Source organism: Genypterus blacodes, unplaced genomic scaffold (assembly GCF_046128005.1).
Source record: "Genypterus blacodes isolate CSIRO-AG114 ecotype Tasmania unplaced genomic scaffold, CSIRO-AGI_Gbla_v1 ptg000058l_1, whole genome shotgun sequence".
NCBI classification, from domain to species: Eukaryota; Metazoa; Chordata; class Actinopteri; order Ophidiiformes; family Ophidiidae; genus Genypterus; species Genypterus blacodes.
The window spans coordinates 4,783,955-4,796,017 of record NW_027466870.1 but is presented as its reverse complement, the minus strand read 5'-3'; the positions used below and the strand labels follow the sequence as shown (position 1 = coordinate 4,796,017).

Below are 12,063 nucleotides of genomic sequence, written 5' to 3'. Positions count from 1 at the left end.
CTGTTCTTTTCTTTTGAGTCAAGCTGTGCTGTCCACAAACTGATGACTGCAGCAGGACCGCAGACCTTCTGTCTCTTAAAGCCCTCTGAGACATGCTGTATAGAATCTGTACATAGAGCGTAGAGTAGATTGTTCAGGTGAGAATTAAAAGGCCAAGTGCACAAAATTCATGATCACATTTATGACATAATCCCATAAACCCACCACAACAGAACAGGAGACGGGAACAGGCAGGACAGACACAGACATGAGACAGCACAGGACCTAGCAGTCTGGCATCTTACAGGGCAGGGTTTTTAATTTGATAGAAAGTGATGCAGTCCAGGGTCGGACACACAAACAAATCAGCTTGTGTCTTACAAAGGAGCCAGTGTCGCACTCGTATAACACAGATTAAGCCACAAGGGTGCAAGCAAGAAACTTAACGACATATCTGATTCCGATGAAGACAGGTCCGCGTCCGAACGAACCCCAGTGTGTTCATTAATTTAAGCCCCGACGAGATTTCCATCTGCTGATCTGCGGCTCTCTGAAGGCTGACGAGGGAAAAATCAATTTTCATTCGCACAAAACTCTCACCTTTTGTGCGACCCGTCCTGTGCCCAATATTCTTAAGGTATGTGCCATTTAAAAGCAATCAAAGAAGACATTTTAAGGACATAACCTTGGTTTGGTGGACAGCAGTGTGTGTTCATCCGTCAGCCTATTGACTACACAAAGGGACGAGTCTGACTGTCACTCCAGTTTCCTATGATTTCATAAGATTTACATTACATTAGATTTGGATTTACATTATTTACATTAACATTTACTGCATATGCTTCATAAATCAAGCTACAAATATATCACAGATCTGTTTGGAGTGTGCCAATGTAGACTTGTGCCAGCTGGTTATAGTGTTTATTTCTTTCTTTCTTTATAATTGGATTAGAATCAATGGCTTAACATGGAAGTAAAGGCTGTGATGAACAGGCAACGTTTGCGGCGCTATCAGCTAATCAAAGCTGATGGTGATAACATGAAGAGTTGTGATCTGATCTCGATCAAAGCTGGCAGGTCACAACCTCCAACATCAATTGGGTTTTCTTTCTGTTTAGCCTGATGGTGGCGCTGTCATAACCAGTTTGTTGTTTATCTTTATGTTGTTTATCCACGGCAAGTTGTATAATATAACAATGTACAGAAAGCAGGGAAGGAAATGGAAACAGATGGAGCTTTAGATAACCTTGTGGTCTGGTTTCATTACATCACTTATCTGTGAATTGTTCCAGGGAGGTCCGCTATCAAACACTTCTTCATTCTGAACTCTTGAGCAGCGCCGTGTCCTTCCACTCGCTTTCTGTTACACAAAAACTAATTTATTCTAGAGGAGCGTCTCATCTTCATCTGCTGTCTGCACCCTCTCTCAAGAATCTCAATTTCTTCCCTCATCACTCCGCTCTCACATGATGCTGTGAAAGCATGACGGGTCTGACCTCTGAACTCTTGAAACGATTCCTTTTGATTTCCATATGATACCTGAATCCCAGTCTTCTGTCATTCTATGCTTAAGTGTATTGATTTATTGCAAATACAGTAAATCAAAACCCCTGATTGCATCTTAGAAGGCTCATTGATCACATTGATCAGCTCACTATCAGTAACTCAGCCACCTCAGCTCCCAAGAGAAACAGGAAGACACCAAACAAGCCTCTGGATTAGACATTAAACATCCAGCTGATGAAGGAATCCAGCAGACTTTCGTTTTCTGTGCACTTGTCTCCCTACTCTCATCATTTCAAGTAGTCCCAAGGGTGCCAAAACCTTTTTAACATCACCGCCTTTTCTCCAGCAGCTTGTCTGAGTTTTAATGCCACAAACTCTTCAGGAAACCTTCCCAGTGAGCGTGTCTGCTTTGATTTGTAATTGTACTTGTCATTTAAAGAGCACGAGTCATGGAAGTCAAGCATACTGCCTAATTACACACAGATTCAGCAAATGCTCTCAGCTGGTTGTCATGAAACAGCAGCATACCAATTATGCACTCATGAGAGTGAGGTTTGGAGCACACTTTACAAAAAAGACACAGTAAGAGTCCTCAGAAATGAGAAGGGAAACTTTGTGGGCCATCTTGAAGAACAAATCCATTAATAAAGGATGACTTTATGAACTTTTCACTTAAGCTACTTCAACAAAGTCCCACAATTAAAGGGAAAAACATAATTTGGAGGGAAAACGCTTTTTGTGGATCCTTTTCAGCTCATTGGTTTGGTCTCTTTTACCTCTATCATGTCTGCACACAAGGTCTGATTCCATTCCAACTAGCAGTGCTCCAGTCGTGTACAATATAGAAGCTGTGGGAAAAGGTCATTTGGTCAGATGAGTCATCCGCCATCTTCTTACCAAGTTTGAACCGTAAATACCTGAATGAGGGGGAACTGTGCTGACATGATTTGGGTCACTTCAGAGGGAGAGGTCACTGTAAATCAGTGTGAAGTGGTTGGTGGGCGTTCTGTCTTTCAGCAGGGTCTCTGAATGGCTTGAGGAGTTTGAAAATTTGTGAACATTTTCAATATTCTTATGATCCTGTGTTTTGGTGTCTTATGTTCATTTCCTGTTTTATTTTGTAGTTTTATTTCCCTGTTGTTTCCGTTGCTTTACTTCCTGCCCTTGTTTCCTGTCTTGTGTTACCTGATTGTTTTCACCTGTGTGTTTGACCTCACCTGTTCCCCATCGTCATCTGTCTCGTGAGTATTTAGTCTGCGTCTTGTCCTCACTTCTCGTCTTCATCTCGGTTTGTCCTGCTTCTCTTACTGTGGTTGTGTGTCTTTGTGTTCCTCTGTGCTCCTTTTTGTATTGTAATTCAGCCTTTTGCCCTTTTGTTTGTCGTTGCTTTGTGTTCCGTTCGCTCGAGTCTTCCCATCTTTCTTGTCATCAGTTTTGTGTCATCTCTCGTTTCGCTCAGCCGCTCAGTTTGGGTGGATTTTAGTTTTCCCCATGTTCCCCGTATTTGATTTTCCCCATTTTCCAATAGTAGTTCAAGATCCTAAGGCAATTGAACAATTACAGGAGATTACAGGCTCTCTGCCACCATCATCAAAATAGCAAAGTAAGACTATCATTCAGAATTTCAGCCTGTAGTATCTCCTTCATTACAGATCCAGAGATTTGTAAGATCTACACCGTCAGTGTGTTCTGGCAGCTCGCCGTGGCCCAACACCTCACTGATACACTTGATCTTGGTTTATTCTCTCAGCTATTCTGTGTATAATGTACAGATTCAGGAGATGTGATGCAGTCTTACCTGTGCATAAAAAACACAGACAAGCCAGAAGGAAAAAAAACACTTTTCACAAATTTTCACAAAATCCCTGTTAAATTCACGGGCAGAAGGGAAAACTCCCCAAAGGCTGTTAACCTTTTCACTATTCTCCATTTGAGTTGTTGAAGTGATTCCTAGACTGTTGATGGATTTGAAGGCCACACAGCCGTCAACACAAAAATGACGACTCAATACAAAAACCACAGCCCCACACCAAACAGCCACTATGGAGAAGAGGGGGAATGAAGTGAAAAGACATATTCAGCTGTTATATGAAAGAAGAGCACAAAAGCCTCCTGGGAAAGAAAATGCAATCTGCTGAGGTCATTCAGTTCTCACAACAGTTATTCAAATACAACATCCTCTTCCTCAAGTTTTATTGAAACAGGAATGGCAATTTCCGAGGCGCTCCAAGCCGGAGACTGAATTACCAGCTGACCAAAGCTCCAGAACCGCCTCCTTAACTGTGTGTGTGTGTGTGTTTGTTTGTGTGTGTGTGTGTGTGTGTGTGTGTGTGTGTGTGTGGCTCCGAAGTATATTTAGATCGGCTGAAAAGAGCAGCGGCAAATTTTTGGGATGTCAACAGGATGACAGCTTAAGTGCTCCTGACAGCTCAACTGACTGTGTCAGAAAATGTGTAGATCAAAATCTCAGCAGGAGTCAGAAGACAAAGTGAAACCTGCCATTTTGTCTTAATCAAAAGAAAAAGTAAACGTGTCTGAGCGCGACGGATGAATAACTTAAACTGAACAGAATGAAACTTCAAAAACGAACTAATCAGAGGTATTTACATTTATATAAGGCCAAATATGGTCGAAAAAAATTGTTTCCGACTGTAATTCCATTCCTCTTCCTCTACCTCATAGTTCTGTCTTCAACACTGGACCTGCTGGATCTCAGTGAACCTGGCGAGAGGAAGAGCAGCAAAGAGAGGAAGAGTCCTCGGGGAGACGGACACAAGAGCAACGCTCACCGGAAGAAGACCGATGAGACGGAGCTGATCCAGGTGGAGGTGGAGCAAACGGGCCCCAGCTCCCGCACACCCGAGCGGGCCTCATTAGACTCTGGTACGATGGATCTTCCGCAGAGCCACGATATTGAACCCCTACAGTGCAGTAAATGTCAGTAAATTCGTTGTGGTGACACTTGTGGAGGCGAGGATAATTGCCACTCAATTATTTGACCACAAAAACAGCAGGACCTGCAGACAGTGTGAGGGGAGGAACAGCACGCGCAGAAGAGATGCAACATTGATGAATGCTCCCTGTCAGAGTGTTAAGGAAACGTTAAAGAACCACTCAGGCAAAGGGCCCAAAGTTTTGATTGAGCGTTTACTCTACAGTGAGTAAAGAGCAAGCAGAATGAAAGTAATCTAGCAAATTACACGTCACAGTAACTCAAAACTTTACTTAATGTTAGTATTGAGTAAATGTACATAGTTACTTTGTACGTGTAAACTTTGGTAAACTATCTTTTAACATTCCTGTCATTCCAGTATAGCTGCTGTGGAGCTGTAAATGGCCCCACCGGTTACCGCAACTCCATTTCCCATCATCCCCTTGGGGAAGCGACCCCATATGTTCCCAGAGAAGGAAAATAAACATAAAGACAATTAAAACTGTAAAGAAAAGGCATTCATTTAAAAGCCGTTACAAGAAACCTACTTGCATTTAGTGAACTATGTGCCAGTTTAAGAAAGGTTGAAGTCGTCTTTGAGAACAAATTATGCTGAGTGAGTCAAATTACAGATGAGGTGAATAATTCATGAATGTGACGTTTACAAGTAAAACCCCTCGTCCCTTTTTCCCAATGTGAGCAGATGGCATTTTGTTTGTACACCCACAGAGTGTAATTGTCTGTTTGGGGCTCAATGTTTGTCTTAGCGGGGAATTACTTCCCTACTAATTGCTGATTGCATATATTACACACTGCTGTTAATTTATTGTGTAAAAGATGAGTAGTTATTCATTAATATTCAGAGATATTGCCGCTGTCACACTGCATCATGAAGAACACTCAGGGCTTCTTTGCTGTCAGATTCTGGGTCATGGATCATGTGAGCTTCAGATGGGCTCCATGTGATGAAGAGTGGAGATGCTTTTGATTTGAAAGGACTGAAGTTGTTTTGTAAAATCTCCTTTAAGTGATTTATGTCTCGATGTCTGCAGTTACGATTGGTTCCCCGCTGGATAAATGGGAAGAGTTGAACCCCAACCCTGAGAGAAATGTCAGCAAGAAATGGAAGATGGAGAGACGGCGCTCATCGAAAAACTCCTCCAATGAATTTCTGTGGTAAGTGTCCTCACCTGGTGTCCTGTGTGTGTGTGTGTGTGTGTGTGTGTGTGTGTGTGTGTGTACAGGTGCATAGAGCTGAAAGGAGTCGACCTCTGAACCTTTTCAAACTTATTTCAAACTTTACTGGGTTTATTAGGAGCCGTCCCTCATGATTCCGCCTCAGGAGAAAGTATGAAAGGGACACTTAAAGGACATTCCTCAAAATATTTCATCAGTCTCCTCCTTTCATGGCAGCATTTAAAAAAATCCAAAAATGGGACTAACCTTGTTAACCTTGGAGCTTAGCGGCAAGATTACGGGACATCTGAGGACTCTGTCCCTGAAAAGAAAACTGCGTCTGAGGCGTCTTAAATATAATGAAGGAGTGTGATGTGTCTGTGTCATTCAGCCCACCTTTCTGTCTGCCAGGTCCATAGACTGCAAAATGCAATTAGAGCCATCCAACAAGAACTCCACGGATACAAACACCAAAGCGGAGCCGGAGTGTGCGCTGGCGTCTCAAGTAAGTGCTCAGCGTTCACCGTTCATCCTCTTCCACACACTGTTAACATTTCATAGTCATTTTGTGGAAGAATTCAACTTGCAACCTGTTGTCCTAACACCTACAATTCTTCCGTTGCAGCTCAACAGACAGTATATTAGTGGAAGACATGTAAGCCTCCCTATGCATCCTTTTATTTCCTCCTGAAAGACTTCTACATTTGCACCGGGAAAAAAGCATCACAGCATCTCCTGACAATCTGACCTCCAAACTTGTATTGACACCCAAAGGAACCTTTGTAGGAAATCGGGATCTTCTGTAACATGTTGGCCTTGAGATTCCTCTTTTGTGGTGCTACGAGGTCCAAATGTCAAGTGCTTTCCTCCTCAGTTCATGTCTCTGTGTAGGTCTGCGTAAGGGGTTTTCTTTCCAGACGCCATAATTAGATTAATAGGCGATGAATAATTCAGCGGCCTTACTCTGAGCCCATTAGTGTTGATCTAACCAGGCAGGCTAAGCACACACCCGCTTTTCAGCGCTCTGATAAATAATAGATTTGGGATTAAAGATAGCTGTTTGAGGTGGAGGGGAGTTATTGGCAAACAAACACACTAAATTTGTTTTGCCCCAAGGAATCCATAGTTGGTAGCTCGCCGCCGTCGTAGTCTCACTGCTGCCTGGTTTTAGTTTCCTACACGGCAGGTACCACACATGCACACACACACACACGCACACGCAAGGTATGCAAAGAAAAGAGCGGTGCTTTGCATGAGATTTACATGAAACACACACACAACGACATGACAACGACATGACGACTGAATCGAAGGGAAAAATCCACCCTCAGATCAGACCTGATTCGTTGTATTTAAAGTTCATCGTTCCCATTTTTACCATTATTTGTGTCTGAAGTAGCAGAAAGGAACCAAATCCTCTTTGTCTTTCCTGATTGGATACTTTTCACTGCAGTTTGTGGTGACTAAAGGTGTGAGTACAGAAGGGAAGACAAAAATCAAGAGAAATCACAAACAAAGAGTTGCATGCCAGAGTTTCTCAATCAGTTGAAGTACTTTGCATTTCTCACTTGACAGGCTTAGATTTTTATATTTTTGACTTTTTCATCCCAGTTTTCAATCGTGATTCTTGTACAATCGAGTGTCGGACTGAATCTGCAGACCAAACTGGCGACATGAGGCCGTTTTAGTTAAACTACCACGTATAAAGTATATTTCTTATACAGTATTTTAGTGTTTCAGGCTGGATTTTTCCTTTAATGCCTCTACATCATTCTGTATTTTTCCTTTCTCCTCTCCGCACATTATTATAAACAAAACGGGGCTGAAGGTGAATTACACTCAGATCACGACTGTAAAGATAAATAACTTCAATTGGGTGTTGTTCTGTATAATGGCACTTAATGGAAATGAAAATTGTTACATGTAATGGACTGAGGTGAGATACTGTCCCCCCCTCTCTCGCTCACACACACACACACACACACACACACAATCATTCTCCATAATGGCTTTGCTTACCCGAGGATACAGTAATTTCAATTTCCCATACGTCTTGTACCATGCAGCGTTTCAGCATGAAAGCCTATCTGAAAATGATTCCCCCCTTACAGTTAAATGTGTAGGTGTAATGTGGGATCATGTAAACCACACCATTCTCCCATAATGCATAGCTACGTGCGTGTAATTGGTCGATTTTCATTTTCCCAGTGGAACAAGGGGGCATATCGTCGTGTGAAGTAGAATCAAGGACCGCTGGCTCATTTCAGAGTCTGATACTGAGAGTAAGACCAGAGGCAGGTGTGATGGGATGGATGGGTGTGGGGTGAGAGGGGAGGGTGGGGGGGCGGGGTTTGGGTGCTGACAGTAGTGCTTCTGCTGACTCTCCCTAAGCATGTCAGAAGCTTGGTCGACGCCGAGATATTTAGTCGTCCCTGAGATAGCGGAGATGGCCGACCTCTCGCTCTCCCTATGCCTGTCTCTCCCTCCTGCTCATGGTGTGTGTGTGTGTGGGGGAGTGTATGTGTGTGGGTATGTACAGTACAGTGGCTTGTGTTTGTGCGTATATACAGTAATTTGAAATGTGCGTCTGTGTGTGCAACAGGCTCGTCTATCCAAGGAGCAGAAGTGGGGCAGTGCCCTTCTGTCCAGGCATCAGTCTCTGGAGGAGGAGTTTGAACGAGCCAAGGCTGCTGTGGAGGTAAGAGGCCCAGCTTCAGTCCACCTCACATCTGCCTCCCATCAGCACCACACACACCTCCATACACAACCAACTAGACACAAGGTGGACAAGGGTCGGAGGTAAAGAGCTATTATCTATTCTATCCAGTAACGTACAAGTGAAACACCAAAGCAATTTATTTTCTACAAATACAAAGCAGGAAAGTCACACATACAACATTCTTTGCCTCGGCGCTCAATTTTTCAATTTTTCCAAGTACAAAGTGTCAGATGAGACCATGGAATGAGTGGAGACGCCACTGTCCCTGATCACGGTGTGGGACACATGTCCAGTGGTTGATTAAGTGGACTAAGTGATCACAGGCAGCCTGCTACAAAATTATGAGATCATGTCAAAACTCTCAGGATTTGACTGCGGCTGGAAGCCTGCCCATGGCTACAGCAGATGGTCTGTTACCGCCTGACAAACTCAGAACAATGCACCAGTAGAGATGGAAGAACCTGTAGAAAGTAATACAAATGGCTGAGTGAGGACATAAAACAGTAATGAAATACAGAGAAACGACGTGCTGTAATCCTGTCTGTGTGTCATATGAGATTATAACGGCACTGTCATTTTCACAACAGTAATCCATTCATATTTACTCCAAATCGTCCCCAAGAAACGATATGATATGTATTTGTCCTTTGTTTAACTGTGGACATTTTGAGCCTTTTGGTCTTCCGGTCCTCCAGTGTGGATGTGAGGTCCATCGCTCTGAATCTGATGATATAAGGATAAAATATCACTAGATATCAGAAGTAATAAAGTGTATTTATAGCCTCCTATAGTGAACATAAATATTTACAGTCCCTGTCGATGTGTTTGGGGGTGTAGAGACGTTCCCTCTGTCCGCCTCTGTCCTCACGATGACCTCAGTAAAATGGATTGATGAAATGTTCTAATAGCCGCAGTCACCATAAAATTATTTATAAAGTATTAGACGAGGACAGAAAATAGATTTGATCCTTGTTCCAACTCTCTTTACTTTGTTACGGTGATAAATAGAAAGTTCCTTATACTTGAAATGTCCCCAAATGTAATGACTATCCAGAAAAGTTGGTTGTTTTGAAGGAGGAGTAACTTCAGCTGCTGCTTCTGGCCTCAGACTTCAAGAGAGCGCCGTGGAATATTTAAATAAATAGATACAGTAAGAAGACAAAAATTATCAAATACACTTCTCCCACATTTACAATATCATATAGGCTGATATCTACTTTAACAGTTTGAATAACTACATGAAGCCCCGTGGAGCTGATTTCCATTTGACCCCATCGGCCCTTTTTTTTTTATCTCTTTGTCAAATTCTGCAATATATTGGCCCCCGTGGCGCTGCTGACAGAGTAATGATCCGTGATCTCGATTCCTGCAGTACGCTGGAGGAGTGCAGGAGCTGTTTGACCTAGAAAATAAGCCCAACTTTCTGCCGGGCTAACAATAGAAAGGTAAATAGGTCAGTGGTTTCATGAGCAGACGCATCAGGTGTCAGAGGGGAAGGCGAGGTTACAGTCATTAAATATGGGGACGTTCTTATGTAGTGTGTTTGTTTTACACACTGCCGTGTGTTCTCATGCTTTCAGGAACTTGATTATGTCTTGACGATGTGGAAAATGCCCCTCAAACCTCTTTTTCATCTCTGAGGAAGAGCACACATTTGAGCTTTTATTACTTGTGCTCTTCAGTGTAGTTGTACACTATATTGCTGTTTGATTAGATGAGTGGGAAAGAAATAGTTTCCAGTTTCCCCTCCAGTTTGCTTGGACACCTTAGTTAGGTTTAGACTTAGGCTTTCTTTCAACTGAACTATTTTGTTAAGCTTTAAGAGATCACATTAGTTTAGTAACAACACACCCGACTTAGTCTCTGTATTGATTGTGTTTGCATTCACAACCAGACATGGTGATTAAAGTAAAAACCTCTCTTATGACCCAGCGGACGTCTCCTTCCCTAGAAGATGGAAGTGAGCCCTGAGCTGCTGCATTGCATCAGCTTCACATCGGTATACAGTCGCCTCTTACACACTGAACTTTGTGTAACTGTCAATAAATAATAGAGCAGGAACAGGAAGACTCTGAGAAAGTGAGAGGAGTACCTGCAGAAGAAGACCGGCCCACTTGTGATTCTCTTCCCAAAGCGAGTCGTGATGTCAGGCTTTGTCTGGACTTTGATCCTCTCTAACTGCACAGGTAGTCTGTCTCCCAGCTTTGATCCAGCAGTGTGAGTGCTGGCCTCCACTCTATAGGGGCTCTGATGCAGAGTGGTCTGACAGATTGGCCTCAAATGCCAGAAACAAAACCCAAGATCACAGGTAGTCCATTGGAACTCTGTGTGTATGCATCTACTTTCATAATAGATACTAGAAATGGCTCAGACATCTGAATGGCTTAGTGAGATCATCTCTTTGCCTCAAAACTGAGCTGATATTCAAAACAGTGAGGAAATCCAAGACTGAAATGAGAAATGAAGTTCTCACCTATCCTTCATTTTATAAAGATAGCACCGATAAGTAACTGTAGCTTTTGTGAGTGCTACAAAGAAAACGTATTAACAGGATGAAATGACAGCAGAGGAGATTTAAAAGAGACTCATATGAAGATGTTCCCTGAGCAGAGAAGTGACTGTTGATGTCACAGAGGAGCAGCATCGGTGTGTGTTAATACTTTTATTAAGCCGAGTACCAGTGGAACAGCTGCAATGTAAAGTTAAGGGAACGTCGTCTTTGCAGTGGCTGTTCCATCCCCACAGTGACAATAAAGACAAGATCAAGGTGACTGTGCATCTCTCCCTTCATTAAAACAGCAGGAGGACTTTTATTGCGCAGATTATTGGTCTGAGGCAGAGTTTTGGTTTAATTTGAGGCTGCAGGAAAGAGCTCCTGGAAGTGACACGGGGGTTTTGGATCAAAATGTCGAAGGCTTTAATTCACAGAACGACAGGGGAAATCTGAAAGAGAGGAAGAAGTATTCTGCTTTTACCACCCTTAATAAGCTCCATCAGTTTCCCCTCTGTAAGCCGCTGTCCCAGTTTGCAGCTGTACAGATGTTTGTACATGTGTTACTTTTCCACCTCAACAACCAAATCTTATACGGGATTTAAGCCATGAAGTCCCACATTAGTCCACTCAGTGCCCCGGCCACGCTCGGCCCATGTGTGTGTTATCGCAGACATCCATGTACTGGCTCCATGCTTTGTCTGCTGAAATGCATTCTCTGCACTTTGTCCAGCCAAGTGCATTTTATTCTTCTCTGACTGACATTATCGGGACTCCAGCTTCCTATTTCTGTCTGGCTGACCGAGGACTTGGCCTGCACAGTGTAGCGGCGGTGGCTCATTAACATTAAAAGGCCAGACCTGCCCGCTCTGGAGAGGAGCAGAGCTTTTTCAGGGGCTGCTCTGTGTCAATGGTAAATAATGAGACTTTTTGTCATGTGAGCCCGGTGGGTAAAGTGGAAACGTAAGCACTATTCATGCGCTCGCTCTCCTGCAGAGGCTGTGTCTCGTGTTTATGCACGGAGGTAAACAGATTAGATTAAAGTCTAGCTGAGAGGTGCTTGTATTGTAGAGATTTAGGATTTAATGTTTTACTTAATTAGAAATATGGTATAATTTTTGACAACCTTGTATTTCTTGGTTTTTGACTTAAAAACATAAAAGGTTTTCACACATTTCCCTCCCTCATATTCGACAAAACCCAGAAAAACACTGAGCACACCCACAGATAAGTTTTTGGCTGATTGGGGCCTCTTCTCGG

At 43.0% G+C, this 12,063-nt stretch overlaps 1 protein-coding gene across 1 annotated transcript in view; it reads left to right on the top strand.

Moving 5' to 3' along the window:
* The window catches only part of pex5la (peroxisomal biogenesis factor 5-like a), a 70,680-nt gene that overhangs the window by 47,926 nt on the left and 10,691 nt on the right, over positions 1 to 12,063 (top strand). Inside the window, exons 6-10 of the mRNA XM_076153118.1 lie at positions 4,168 to 4,368; positions 5,470 to 5,593; positions 6,005 to 6,098; positions 6,219 to 6,248; positions 8,196 to 8,291. Of these exons, the coding sequence (XP_076009233.1) occupies positions 4,168 to 4,368; positions 5,470 to 5,593; positions 6,005 to 6,098; positions 6,219 to 6,248; positions 8,196 to 8,291 (545 nt within the window). The remainder of the gene's footprint in view (positions 1 to 4,167; positions 4,369 to 5,469; positions 5,594 to 6,004; positions 6,099 to 6,218; positions 6,249 to 8,195; positions 8,292 to 12,063) is intronic.